Raw genomic sequence first — 15,057 nt, forward strand, 5'->3', positions numbered from 1 at the left:
GAGGAACATATTTATTCCCAACCTTATATCAATCATTAGAAAAATGAAAGAAAGAATATATGAGTGAATTTTAGAAGTGAACTAATGCCATGTGTGTCAGCTATGGTGACAGACATTTGAAAAGCAAATACTTTTCATTTTTATCAGAATTTCATTTTTATTCAAAATCCTTACAGTCTATTAAATATTTCGTAGTGAGTTTAAAGTTTATTAACTTTCAAATGTTCAGAACATAGTAAATTTAGATATTTAGGTTAATGTAAAGTGTATATTACACCATCATCAAAAGTTCAGGGCAGGGATTAAAAAGCTGTGCTCTACATTGCTTTTCGTATCTGAAAAAGAGAAATTTAAGAACCATGCTGTATTAAGGCAGATTTGGAGAGCACTAGTCACAGTGAAGAGAAACAGAAAAGGGCAAAATTGAAAAATAGGATCTCTGTTTTTCAGGGTGTGATTTAACAGTGTGTGACTTTGTGAACTGCTTCTTGGTACTAAATGTTCTGTTTTGACAGTATATGTATACAGGCCTAGGACTCACCAGAAAACCCAGTAATCTAGCAAGCACAATGGAGATCTGTATGAAAACAGTTGGCCTTTTACCAGTACTTTCATTCAGAAATAACTGTTGCAGCCCAGATAATCACTGTACAACTGTGATAATGTCCTCTGCTTGACATGCAGTCCACTAAAACTTACATCAACAGTATTAGGTGATTGACTGGCTAGGAATAAGAATGAAAGGAGAGGATATTAATGTTTTGCAAGGGTACAGGCCTCTCTTGCACAGTACTGGGTGGGACCAGCCAGGAAAACAATTTAATTTTGTGAACATTTTCAAGGATTCTAAGTTGTCATTTTTCTGGCAGACAAAAAAACATAAGCTTTCAGTAGTATTCTTGAAGAAGCCTGAGAGGAGAGGCTCTGTAGCAGGTAGATGGCTGGTGATGAGAGCTAAGAAGTAGTTGCAGAGCAGTGCTTTGGGCAGAGCACTACCATGAAACTGGACTTCAGGAAATTGAAAAGGAGCAGGTTCTTTCAGATTGCTTGGTAGAAAATTGAAAGCTTCTCTATGGAAAACCTTTTCGTTGATTTTTTTTAACATGTCCAGTACTAAATAGAGCCAAGAAAAAGTGTTTCCATGTTGATATAGGAAGAAATTCTTTACTTTGAGGGTACTGAGACACTGGAACAGGCTGCCCAGAGAAGCTGTGGATGCCCCAACCCTGGCAGCGTTCAATGCCAGGTTGGGTAAGGACTTAAGCAGCCAGGTCTAGTAGGCGATGTCCCTGCCCATGGCAGGGAGGGTTGAGACTACGTGATCTTTAAGGTCCATACCAACCCCTTAGCATTCTACAATTCTATGATTTATTTGTAATATATGTTATTTAATTACCTCCTTGAATGAGCTTTCTAGCAGGAATGTTTCCTGAAAGCAATGGCTTCTATCCACTAGAAATAGGATATTGTTATTATATATAGATAAATGCACCATTAGTGTGATCTGAAGAATTATTCTCAGTCAGGAAGCAGAATAGCCTTGGTAGCCCGAGACAAAGGTAGAGCATATATCATTTAAAAAAAGTTATTTAAAAAAACCTCTCCAAAATATTTTCCAAAAAATGATTCTTTTCTTTAAAGGAAATAAATACTTAGAGATTTGAAACAGTTGAATTTGAAATTCCTCCAACAGTTCCAGCTATAACAGTGTACTGAAGTCATTATAGTGATATAGGTGCTTTGAAGTTTGCATCACCTCAGATATTTAGAGCTATCACAAACAACGAATCTTTTGTTGAGAACTTTGTCTATTTGTAAAGCTAAGCAAATTTCTTCAGTCCTCATTTGCATCTGACTTGATGTATGTGGTATTTATAAGCTGGGAAAAGAAGAATTAAATCACTAACAGAGAAAGGAAGCAAAAGCACCTGAGCATGCTGAAAGGCAGGAGTTGTGCCAGCTGTGAGCTGGGGGGCCCACTGGGCAGGGGGAAGGGTGGCAGAGAGGGGAGCACAATGCTGTGCAAAGGTGATGTCTTGCAATGAGTCAACTCTTGAAGGGTTCTGTGAGGCTTCACTGCTTCACTTTCGTGACTTCATTTCATACACTTATAGTTTAGTATTTCACTAAGGTTGCGAGCTACTGTCTGCTTCCAGTCCACTTGGGAGTCAAGTCAGTGGGATTGTTTCACTTTTGTCACTCCTGCATGAAAAGTTGCAGAGAAAATCTTCAGTTGCCCTGTGGCTTGCTTGTCTTTGTTTTGCTCCTATGGTATTTGAAAAAAATCTTGTGTTGTACAGGCATGGAGTAGAAGTTAGATCAGGACAAGACAGGATAGATATTTTCCTTCTTTAATTTTTATGATTCTGTTAGCTACAGTTGGTATAAAGTCCTGGTAAATCTGTTAACTCCACCTTTGATTTTATGAAGACACTATTTATTGGTAAAACACGGTTCACTCAGTCTGCAAATCTCACTGCCATTACAAGGTCTTTGAGGTCACAGTTTCTCATCATGACATTAATAATTTGTATTTGTATTAATTATTTGTCAAATACTGATGGTTACCATCTGGATGGATTATAAAAATTGCTGTCTCTCCTATTCTCAGAAATCATACAGAAAGAAGAAATCCAAGTAGGAATGCTCCAAAGTATTTTATTCAATAATTGCTGTGATTATTCAATCATGCAGTAAACCTGGCTTTGCTTTAGAGGTGCATATAGTATTGCTGATCTAGGCAGTCCCCTGCTGCATAATCATATTTTATTTAGTGAATACTGATGTCATTTGGCAAACTTTATAAGTTGATAACATCTGCTAAAGTTCAAAACCATTATAGAGAAAGGGCCAGAGTAAACATTAACAACCTCGTTTGCTTAGGTTGGGTAACTTGAAAAGGCTGCATAACATCCATGAAAATGCTTTGTCAGTCACATTCTACACTAGATTAGTCTTAAAGTCCAAGGAAGCATCAAAGTTCACCTACATATATAAACTTCTTTCTAGCACTCTCTGGCATCATTTCCAAGTTTAATGAAAAAGAAAAATGAAGGAGAAGGAACAGTCAGTAGCTATTGAGGAAATAATAGACTCCTCAAAAATAAAACTGGTGAGCAAATATTTTGTTTGTCTTTCTTCAATACTATAAAGATACTAGTTAGGAAATTGTGTCTTTCAGTTGCTTCAGTTGCAAAAAACTAACAATGAAAGGCACAAATGGAGAATTCAGGCTAGTTTCCTGCAACTGGAGGTGTCTTTTGTTAACGCTGCCTCTGCAGTTTTGAATGTCATATGAATGTCAGATAAAGGTTTTCTTTTGATATTTCACACAATTTAGTAGTTTGAGGCTGAAATGGGCAGTGTACAGCTCTCATGCCTGCTCTAAATACTCCAAATAGATTAGGTATGAGTGTTTGAAATTTACCTTATGGTGTAGAAAAGGTATTCATAGCACACAGCATACATTACTTTGGGTCAGGAGAAGAACTGTGGTCCACTTTAACATAGCTGCAGCACTTAACAGCTATGCAAAATGCCCAAATAGTTTATCTCTCTCTCTAACACTCTAACATGGCCAATGTCTACTAACCCTTCTCTAATTTGGGGGTAGAAGTCTCTGTCTAAAGGGAGACAAGATTCCATAACTCTGAACTGAAGGGAAAATTCCTCTTTGGTTTTCTCTTTTTAAAAGGTAAATAGACAGAAATGAAAGTATTATTCTAAAATATACAGTTGTTTGTATACAAGTATCTCTTATAAACATGGTCTTTATCTCAGACCTTAATGTTTATTGGACAGAGGTAAGTGAAAAGGATAGTTAAAACAAATTTCTAATTCTCCTAATTTGTTAAAACAAATTTCTAATTCTCCTAATTTGTTAAAACAAATTTCTAATTCTAAGCAAATTCCTGCTGTTTGGGCCACCAAGCAGATTCTGTCATATCCCAAAGCCTCTGCTGCATGTCTCATGCTGTTGTCTGCATACAGCAATGCAAGACTTGAAGTCCCTAGGAGACAACAGGAATGAAGAAGGCTACATTAAGCTCATTGGGGTCCTCAGTGTATAGGTTACAATCACTTCTGGAAATAAACTTTATGAATTTCTGTCAATGGCATTTATATAGGTTGAATAAAAGACTGAATACTCAGAGGTAATAACAATGGTCATTTTGTTCTCCAAGTGCAGTCAAGCTTTTTACTGCAAGATAAAGCTAACTTGCAGAAAAATCCAGATTTTTGAAGAAGCAAACTTCTGAAAAATACAATAGGTTTTCTTAGCACTTCCTTCTCTGTCAGCCTAGGCCTTCTACGACCTTTAATATATGTGTGCAGTAGTTTATGAAGTATTTGACTATTATATTTATACTAGAAATAAGCATTTGTGAATATATCTGAAATCAACCACTACACCAAGGAGTTTCAATCAAAATTGAACTCTGCATGGTACATCTGTGTGAACACACTAGGTCATTGAAATCAGTAAATACCTTACTATATTATATTCAGATATTTAGATGATAAGTGAAATCTAAGAGGATATAATATAAAGCATATATATATAATATAAATACTGGTAATAGAGATATTAACACACACACACACACATATATATATATGAGCAAATGCCTCATATTCTAATTCTGAAAAAAAATCTCTCTTTCACTTATTCCTCAGCCTCAATTTTTCACTTTTTTTGTATTTTCGTGCTTATCTTTGGTCATTGTTTTTAGAGGAAGAATTTGAATGATTTGGTATACACACTTATGTATGGTATCCAGCAAAATTGAAGTCAGATGGAACCAGGAATTAGTACCTTAGCTGGTGTTACTAGTGAAACAATCTTAGTAAAACAGGTAACAGATCTGTCATTTAATTGTCATCTTTAGGTTTCAGAACCTGGGGGTTAGTGGGCAGTACTCCCATTTCCAGCTGGAAGTTGGATGATGACATAATCAGAGCATCACTTTACTTCTGGACTGTGTGTTATGCTAATTTTATAATCAGAAATGCCAAGAATATCTAAAAACATACGATTAAGAGATAGTAATTGAAAGTGCAGATATCTCCTGCAAAGGGTTGATTCTCCAGAAAATTCCTTTGCATGGTCATATTTGATCAGACATTTATCTAGACAATGGACTTCTATGTATATGATCAGGGCAGGAAGGTACTGTGACTGGGAATATGAACAGAGTTCATTTTTCTCTGATGAATAATGAACCAGCTTGATGATCATTATTTGAAGATAAAAAATGAACCAGTTTTCATGCATAATATATAATATGTAATATAATATATCTGAACATTAAGTCCCTGGTTGAGGAGTCTGTAATTATGAACCATGTTAAAGATAAATATAGAAGAAGATACAATTTATTCAAATGAAAACAAGCCTGAGAAGGCTAGAATTTTCTGCTGTTCTCCTTAGATAATAAAAAGAGAAACCAGAACATTTGAGTATTTGTTACTGAACACTATATATTCTCAAATATAAGTATTTTGTATTGCAATTACAAAAGGACCTAAAACATTTAGCTGTGAATGATATCTTCTTGTTCTAGTCTTCAAAACCAGTGTACTACAACTTCTTTGGCAACTGAGAGTGTAAACAAATCCTTGCAAATAGAAAGGATAACAGAGCTTATGTTCAGCTTTCTTCAAGTAGCACAGCAACTGAAAAAGAAAGCCAGAGGCTGAATCCTAGTCTTCTCAGCACAGGACTTGCATTGACTCACAAGTTTACACATCCTGTCTGCAATATCTTTGAAAAGATGAAAATCACAATTTACTAGAACACACATTAAAGATACAAGAATTACCCCAGTTTTCCTACTGTTTAAACTTGGAAACACCCTCTATACCATATCTTGCTATTTAGAAAATGGATTTTCGATGGATGGATTAATATACTTATTGATCAACCACTATTTGGTCAAATTCAGTGCACATTTTGATGTCAATCTGTGAACTTGAAAGACAGAAAAAATGTTTTGTTTACCTGTCATGAATAAATAGTAAAACCATGACAAACAATTAACTGTGTTCTTATGTTTTGTACCCCAGTAACACAAATACTGAACAAACTTTTACTCGATGCGTCAAATGAACTGTGGACACTACTCCAAGTTTAGATTTTTATATTTGGAATGCATATATGGGATAGGAATATAAAAATTTTGCAAAATCCTTTTTTTTTTTTTTAATGAATGAGAAAGAACCACATTGAAATAGATGGGTGCTAACGTATTTTTGGGGCTAAGAAGAGGAAGCAGCCTCATTTTACAAAACTGTTCTTGGAAGTGATGCTATCAACTAAGCTCATGAAAACATGATTGAAGTTGGGATGTATTTAGGGGTGGGAAATGATGAAGTATTGCACTAGTCTTTCGTTTTAGATGCAGTCTGAGCAAGTACCAAAGAAATTTTCTCTTGCAGATGCAGTACTCAGCCTTTCAGAGTAGGCAGCTGCACAGTCTCAACTTGTGACAAGTAAAGCAGCATGTGTTGTGGTTCACTGTTACTTGAGTTTGCTGAGTCTGCTGGTGCAGTACAGGCAATCTGATCACGTGTAATGGGGTCAATGATCCTCAGAATGGTCTGTACTGCACTGCAGCTGCTGTGGATGCGTGCCATACTTCTCTTACTGCAGGAAACATAGGCATGCAGGCACACATCGTAGGTTGTGTATCTGCAGTTATTAGGACTGGAAAAGAGAGTAGCAAAGCAAGTTTCTGCAGGACTATTTCTGCAATATGCTTCCCACTTGTTTTTTTTCATGGACACTTCTGACCTGGGCAGAATGAAGACCTCTAAAAGAGACAATCTGGTCCTTACCTCTGTAGCTGGCACATCTTGACCCTTCTGATCTTACACGTGGGCTTTTGAGTGGAACTGCGAAGAAGTAAGGCTCTGGGAGAAACGGTAGCAGAAATAAGCCTCCACTAATAGGACAGTCCATTCTGCTGTATGTTCGCAGGTTCCTCAAGGGAAAGCAGGCTAGTTGATGAACTGTTTTGACCTGTTAGGACAGTCCACATACCTTTGGTGAAAAGCTCTTGCTATCCTAGAGTTTAGCCATTTTTGACAACTAGGAAATATGTGGTGTCTGCTCTTTAAAAATGTACACCCTCCATCATCCTTGATTACTGGCATCCTTTGGATGTATGGAGAGCTGTTTCCTACTAGAATTAGTCTTTCTTGTTAGTCCTGCATATCCAAGGTTTGTTCGTTGTAACCTTCTTGTATGAATGCATATTAGTAAAATTCAATACAGATTATCTAAAAAGTAACCGAACAGAATTGTTTTTAGGTTAAGGAGCAAGATAAAGAGATTATAAAGATTTTTTTCTGCAAATAAAAGATATTAATGAAGTGCACCAACAATCAATCCTCGGCCTCAGTTTATTTAATATTTTTACTAGTGATATAAAAATACATTTATGCTGATGAAATTCACTGAGGTAGCAAAAGTAGGAAGTATTGCCAATACAAAGGAGGATAAGGATATCATAGAGAAAGAATTATATAAGAATATAAGACTGTGATGACAGAATGGTCTAAATGGAAGGAATGTAATAGTATTGAGTGCAAGGTCATTTATTCAAATACTAATAACAGGAATGTCTGCAGTAAGCTGAGAGCTCATTAACTGGAGATGACAGAAAAAGATCTGGTTATATTAGTTGCCCAGAGGATAACTGTAAGCCATCAAAATGATGGGAGTGCAAAACACAGATAAATATGATCTTAGTATCCATCATGAGACATATTTCCAAGAGACATAAGGAAATAATATGTGATCATGCAAGTGAACACTGTTGAAACATAGAGCTCTAGGGTCTACAGATGAACAGGCACAGACAACTTGTATCCATAGGTCTTATCATCACATTAAGAATCCTTCTCTTGGAAGGTATGGAAATGGCTTAAATCTTCCTTGAAATAACATGATGTTTACCAACAGCTATCATGCTATGGGAGTTGGAATACTACATTATTTCCCTTAATAAGGTAGTGTCTTTCATATCTTAGTAATGATTTCCTTCAAAGAAAAAACCCCAAAACTTGGTATTAGAGACTGCATACTGTGATCAGAGCTGTCCATTGGTAATTATCCATACTAACAAATCCTTAGTATTTGCTACACTTTCCTGCCTGCATAGCAGTTCAGACCCAAGTATTGAACGTAACAACCTTCTTTCAACTAGACCTTCATAGTACTTGCCTTAAACGCTGCCAGCAAGCACAAGGTCACAGGCTCTTGTGAGGTCTACTCACTCAGGTACTGCAGCTGAAGTTTGCTTTTCTAATTGGTCTAAGCTTCAAAATTGAGCATCTTTCAGGACTGAGCCCCATAAATGGAAATTCTCATGTTCCAGTCTTTGCACACAGGAATTGCAGATCCCATGACACTTTATACAAAAGGAAGAATGTTAACCCCAGTGTCCTTGCCAAATGCTAACTTTGTTAATTACAGTCTTTAATTCTCCTTGCAGTTTTAATTAGATATGGTATTATTCTCTTCCTCTACCACATTGTAACTGGTTATTCCCACTTAACCATTTGCTGTGCTAAAGGTAGTTGATCTTTTCTCCAAAGCTGGCTGTATTTTAGAAGTAGGAAAGATGCCTTATTATATTCTGTTATTTTTAATATTTGTCTACTCATCCCTTACAAGCTGCTAGCATCTAAATTCTCAGATCCATATACATAAATATATGTATCATGAATTCAAAGTTTGGAAATTATGTGACTTACCAGGACTTCTCAAAACAACACAGGTGTGAATCAATACAGGTTATGACACCTGCGGGATAATTTCCTGGGACTTATGAATTTTCATACCCAAATGTCTGTTTTCACATCTCTAAACTGAAAGCAAGAACATGCTTTTGATGCAGAAAAATCAGTTGGAATTTTAAAGTGCTTTGGGATTCATCAGTTTTGACAGTGCTACGGATTTTATTGTAAGATCATCACTGTACACGTATCATACAATTGTGCCATTGCAAATGATTTGTACTTGTAGTAAGATTGTGTTGGATTTTTGTGAGATTATGTATACATATATACAGATAGATAGATAGATAGATATAGATATATCTCGTAATGTGAGACTGGAAGCTATTTGAAGCCTCAATACTACAAAAACTTTCCCCACTTAAATGACACTGTAAGAAATAAATTGCATTATGGTGTATGAGTTTTAGTGCACATCCAAACAACTAGATGTATTTTGACCCACAATTTCTAGAATACATTATGCTATATATTTTGATTTCATAATTTAAAAATTAGTTATTACAGATGTCTGCATTTCTAACAGAGCTTCCTGCTTCGTCAGACAAAAATAGTGTCTTTTCTCATGCTGTATCAAAATTGGCCGATTTCTACTATAAGATTGTTCTCAGTGTTCAGTAACACTAGCAAAGAAATTCCTTGGAATTTTCCACGTTTGCTACAAATGCAGAGCAAATTCAGGTAGAAAGTTTCAGCAAAATACTTTGATACATTTATTACTTCATTTTTAAAAATCCCTGATAATCAGAAATGTGAATATCTTTAAAGGAAGTTCCTCTTCCATGATTTTTAGACCAACAGTTTATGTGGAAATTTTCACACTAGGAGCACGGTGAGGTTTCATGAGAAGGTTCACATGGAAAGCCTGCAGTAGTCACCCCAGACTGTCTTTTGAGTCAAGAAAAAGAAACAGAGGTTATTCAGTTCGTTCTAAGTGTCCAAGACAGGTCAGATTAATCATCCTCTGATTCTTCTCCTGATCCTGAATCCTGACACTGAGAGTTATTCATTGCATGCTAATTCATAGCACATTTTTCATGCTGACTAACTGTGAATGAAGACTGTATCAAAGGGAGATCACCAGTGGCCCTATCCACAAATCCACTTATCCTTCATAGTACCCACTACAATATACTTGATTTCTACTAAATTTGCAAAAGAAAGAGGCAGTTGATAGTGCAATTGGCACTAACTTTCTATAGCATTTCCTGTCACTTAGGTCAGGATGATAGGCCTGTAGTTCCTCCATCCTCCTTCTGACCCTTCTTGTAGATGCGTGTCACATTTGCTAGCCTACAGTCAACTGGCACCTCCTCAGTTAGTCAGGACTGCTGATAAATGATTGAAAGCAGCTCAGTGAGCTCTTCTGCCAGCTCCCTCAGTGCCTTTGGGTGCATCCCATCCGGTCTCATAAATCTGTGTGTGTCTAAGTGGTATAACCATTTTCCTTGGATTATGAGGTCTTCGTTTTACTCTCTGTCTTTCCAGCTGAGGCAAAAAAGGCATTAAGCACCTCAGTCTTTTCCTCATCCTCTGTCACTGTGTTTCCTCCCACATCCAAGAAACCATGGAAATTCTCCTTAATCCTCCTTTTGTTGCTGATATATTTATAGAAACACTTTTAATTGTCTTTTACAATTAATTTCTAGTTGAGTTTTGCCCTTCTAATTTTCTCCCTGCATAACCTCACAACATCCTTGCTGTTCTCCTGAGTTGCCTGCCCCTTCTTCCAAAGGATACACTGAGTTTCAGCCAAAGCTCTCTGTTCAGCCTGGCCAGTCTTCCTCACTGGCTCATCTTTTCGCACATGAAGATGCTCTACTCCTTCACCTTTAACATTTCCTTCTTGGTCCAATCTTCCTAGACTCCTTTCCCCTCAGGATCACCTCAAAGGAACTCTCTCAACCAGCTTCCTAAACAGGCTGAAGTGTGCCCTCTGGAAGTCCAAGTCCAATTCTGCTCACGCCTCTCCTCACTTCACCAAGAATCAAAAACTCTACCATCTCATGATCACTGTGCCCAAGACAGCCTCCAGCTGTCACATCATCCACCAGCCCTTCTCTGTTCACAAACAGGTCCATTGGGCACCTTCCCTAGTTGGCTCACTCACCAGCTGTGTCAGGAAGTTACCTTTCACATGCTCCAGGAATGTCCTGGACTGTTTCCTCTTGGCTGTTTTATTTCCAGCTGACATTTGGTAAGCTGTAGTTCCCCATGAGAACAAGGGCCAGCAATCATAAGACTTCGCTCAGCTATTTATAGAATATTTCAGTTGCTTCTTCATCCTAGTTGGGTGGTCTATAACAGTCCCACTAGGATAGCTGGCTTGTTGGCCTTCCTCCTGAATCTTACCCATAAACACTCAAGCCTATCATCACCATTATTCAGTTCTAGACAATCAAAACACCATAAAATACAGGACTGCCCCATGTCTCTCCTTTCTTGCATATTCTTTTGGAGTAATGCTTATGTGAATCATTCTAATTAGTGAGATGATAGAACTCTAGTCATCAGTAGCTGAATGACTTGGGTTTGGGCTTCATTTTCATCATCTTCACATGGAATGATGATTCTGTTTTCCTGATGGCTGACAAAAATTCTGAAATTACGAGGGGAAAAGTGCGGAAACACTGCAGAAAACAAAGGTGATATGGGACATTTGGCAGAGAGGCTCTGCAAAGAGACCTAGACATATTAGAAGGCTGGACAATCACCGACTGTATGAAATTTGACGAAGACAAGTGCTGGATTCCACACCAGAGACAGAGCAACCCTGGGATGCATGTACAGAGTGGGGAATGAGAGGCTGGAGAACAGCACTGCAGAAACGATCCTGGGGGTCCTGGTTGATGGCAAATTGCATATGAGTCAGCAGTGTCCTGACAGCCAGGAGAGCCAGCCGTGTCCTGGGATGCATCAGAAACAGCATCACCAGCTGGTCAAAGGAGGTAATTGCCCTCCTTGCTCTGCACTGATGTGGCCTCACCTTGAATACTGTGTAAGGTTTTGGGAAGATGTGTCCAAAGGAGGGCCCAAGAGATGGTGAAGGACCTTGGGGGGAAGCCATATGGGGAGCAGCTGAGGTCACTTGGTTTGTTTAGCCTGAAGAAGAGACTGAGGGGAGACCTCATTGCAGTCTACAACTTCCTCATGAGCGGAAGTGAAGGGGCAGGCACTCATGCCTTGTCTCTGGTGACCAGTAACAGGACCAGGGAGGGAATGGCATGAAACTGTGTCAGGGAAGGTTTAGGTTAGATATTAGGAGATGGTTCCTCATCCAGAGGGTGGCTGAGCACTGGAACAGATTCCCTAGGGAAGTTGTCACAGCACCAAGCCCGACAGAGTTCAAGAAGCATTTGGACAATACTTTCAGGCACATGGTGTGATTCTTGGGGTTGTCTTGTGCAGGGCCAGGAGCTAGACTTTGATGATCCATGTGTGTCCATTCCAAATCAGGATATTCTATGATTCTATGATATTTCATGCTTTTTGCTGCTTAATGAAAGCACTAGTGTAGTCAGATATAGACCATGGACAGATACCTGATTGCAGCCCCTGCCCCAGTGGTTTTGCTGATGGAAGAGGGTATATGAACTGTTATCACTTCAGACAATGGCAGCAGTTACATGCAGTTGCTTTCATCAACTGTGTAATCAAATTCATCTGAAATGTCTACCTGTGGTTTTAGGTTGAATTTACTCATGTTCTTTTGAATGCTCACATAATTCTGAACTTTCAGGTGTGCTGGTTTTGTTTTTTTTCATTAAGAGTTAAGTAGGCCTTTCATGACCTTTCATCTTGATTTGGACATTGTCATTTAAATTCACACCTTTGTGAACAGACTGTTGAGATTTAACTATCTTTCGAGGATAAATGTGAATTATAGTTTGAAAATTAGAAATGAAATATAAAAAATACAATAGATATGCATTATTGCAATAGATATACAATATATGCATTAAGATTATTTATTAGGTTATATTATTTTCAGGGGTTACTGTTTCCTAGCATTTCACAAAAACAGTAGCCTAAATCATATAACAACCCTATTGGAAATCCACTGGAATGTGTGTAGTAGTCACATTGACTCTCAATTTTTTATGTCATTCTGTTTTAATATAATTTCAATAAGCCAAATTCATTTACATGACTGTAGGAAGTAACTAAATATGTGTCTAGAGCTAATATGAGTTCACTCTTGTAATATAGATATCCTATCACTGGAACAAAGGAAATGTAAAGGTAAAGCTGCAGTGAATTCTGTAATACTTGTCAATTTACCCCTCTGGAATGAAACAAATGTGTGAATACTCTTAATGTGTGAATACTCTTAGCATTCAAATCCTACCTATTACACATTGCTTGTTCTTGAGTAATACTCATCTGAATTCCAAACATTCTTTTAAAAAATATTTTCATTGAGAGATCAAATATGTAAGCAGATTTTTAAAACTGACTTAGTGTTATGATTTTTAATGGTATTCAAGATTTATCAGTTTCCTTAAGTAATAAACATCTACTTAAAAATAGCATGCTATTTATGTACATTCAAAAAAAATTCTGATTGCTTCATTTAATTGCATGAAATAGAACTGGGGGAATTTAAACTAGGATCTCAGATGGTCTAGTAAAGTTATTAGTTAATTTAATAAAATCATTATTTAAAATTAAAATATTTAAAATTTCAGATTTAATATAAAAATACAGGAAGAACTGCTGTAGAACAATTTCACACTAAGTAACTGGGAAATTGTCTCCATTCAAAATAACTTGTGGTGAAGCTCACAGTCTCTACAAAAAAATAAATTATCAGTATAAAATAAGCTATTTACCAATATAATTATGGTTGGTGTCTTGGTGTCCTGCCTGGAAAATTTTGGTGTGTTTCAGGATCCATGGCTGTAGGGCATATCTTTAACAACATGTTTGCTTGTCTATGAAAAACTATTTCCTTCACTAGCTCATAATTTCCTTTCACGCTTTTCTGTCTAAAGTCAGTAGTTTTACCCACATTTTTTCACCCACTTTTTTTACCCACTTTTTAATCCTTTTTTTTTTCCTGTTGTCTTGGCCAGCTGGACCCAAATTCAACTTCTGAGTCCAAGTGTGTTGGCCACAAAAGAAAACAAATATGTCATCACAAATTTTATATGCATGATAAAATAAAATAAAAGAAAAATTGCTCTTACTGTCATAGAAGTCAAGAAGAATACAAATCAATTTTTTGTGAATCTGGACTTGGATGTTTTCATATAGTTGTTTTCACAAGAACTTACAGAAATAATAAGATATATAAGATAATGATCAATGCTGAAAACTTAATTGAAACTGAGCAAAGCCTGAACTGTTCTTTACTAAACTTCTACATATTTTACAGTTATTATATATATGTAAAATTATTCAAGTAAAAGTAATATTTATGAATTATCTGAAATCCGTAGAAACATACTTTAGCCTTACTTCTCTTTGGGTGCATTCTATGGGTTTATTAAATAATGTTATATTAAAATTTTGAAGGTAATAAGGATACTGGTATACGTGGTCGAATATGTTATACATGTTAAAACCATCTGGTCTATCCTGACAACAGCACAGTTTCTTTCCCTAAAGCGTATTCTTCGATGTTCTGTCTACTCTAATTTTAACTATTGCATATAACTGGGTCCCTGAGTCTTTATACTGCTAAACCAGGCACAAGTACTAATTCAGAGTTTAGTGATGCGGTGAAAAATCACTGAGGAGTATGTCAAAATCAGCAAGGTGATTTTGACTTTCAATCTAATTCATGTTTGAAGTGCAGTCATGGTTTTAGAGAATATAGTATAGAAACAATTGAAAAGCAGAGATGGGAGCCTATATCTTGCCATCACTCTGCATCTGAAACCCACTCACAACACCTAGAAAGCTGCTTGTGGATCAGTGGCAGGCTGTGATCCTTTGCTTTCAATTTTACTTAATACCACAGAATGGTAAACTTTCTCTTGAGCACCAGACTCACATCCAAAGATGTTTGCTCCTTGAATTTATGTTGGATTTTTTTTTTAAATCTTTTAAGTCTTTAACTTATTTTAATATTATCTTATTTTTCTTATTCTTCTTTCCTTCTGTACTCCTCAAGCTATCTAGCAGCATTTTGGATATATATAACAGTGACCAGGGAATGGCACCAGCTAATATGAGTCTCACAAATGCTTCTTGCCCAGCTAATCTACCAGTAAAAAGGGAACTCACAGGTAAAAGAACTCTGTGATTTTA

At 36.8% G+C, this 15,057-nt stretch overlaps 1 protein-coding gene across 2 annotated transcripts in view; it reads left to right on the plus strand.

Moving 5' to 3' along the window:
• The window catches only part of TFEC (transcription factor EC), a 100,653-nt gene that overhangs the window by 67,055 nt on the left and 18,541 nt on the right, over window positions 1-15,057 (plus strand). Inside the window, exons 1-2 of one of the 2 annotated variants that reach the window (XM_017817923.1) lie at window positions 3,026-3,112; window positions 14,921-15,035. In XM_017817923.1, the coding sequence (XP_017673412.1) occupies window positions 3,050-3,112; window positions 14,921-15,035 (178 nt within the window). In that variant the 5' untranslated portion in view covers window positions 3,026-3,049. Of the gene's footprint in view, window positions 1-3,025; window positions 3,113-14,920; window positions 15,036-15,057 lie in introns of those variants that run through there. The other variant, XM_017817922.1, reaches the window with a different exon arrangement.

Source organism: Lepidothrix coronata, unplaced genomic scaffold (genome assembly GCF_001604755.1).
Source record: "Lepidothrix coronata isolate B3197 unplaced genomic scaffold, Lepidothrix_coronata-1.0 Scaffold63, whole genome shotgun sequence".
In the NCBI taxonomy this organism is placed as follows: Eukaryota; Metazoa; Chordata; class Aves; order Passeriformes; family Pipridae; genus Lepidothrix; species Lepidothrix coronata.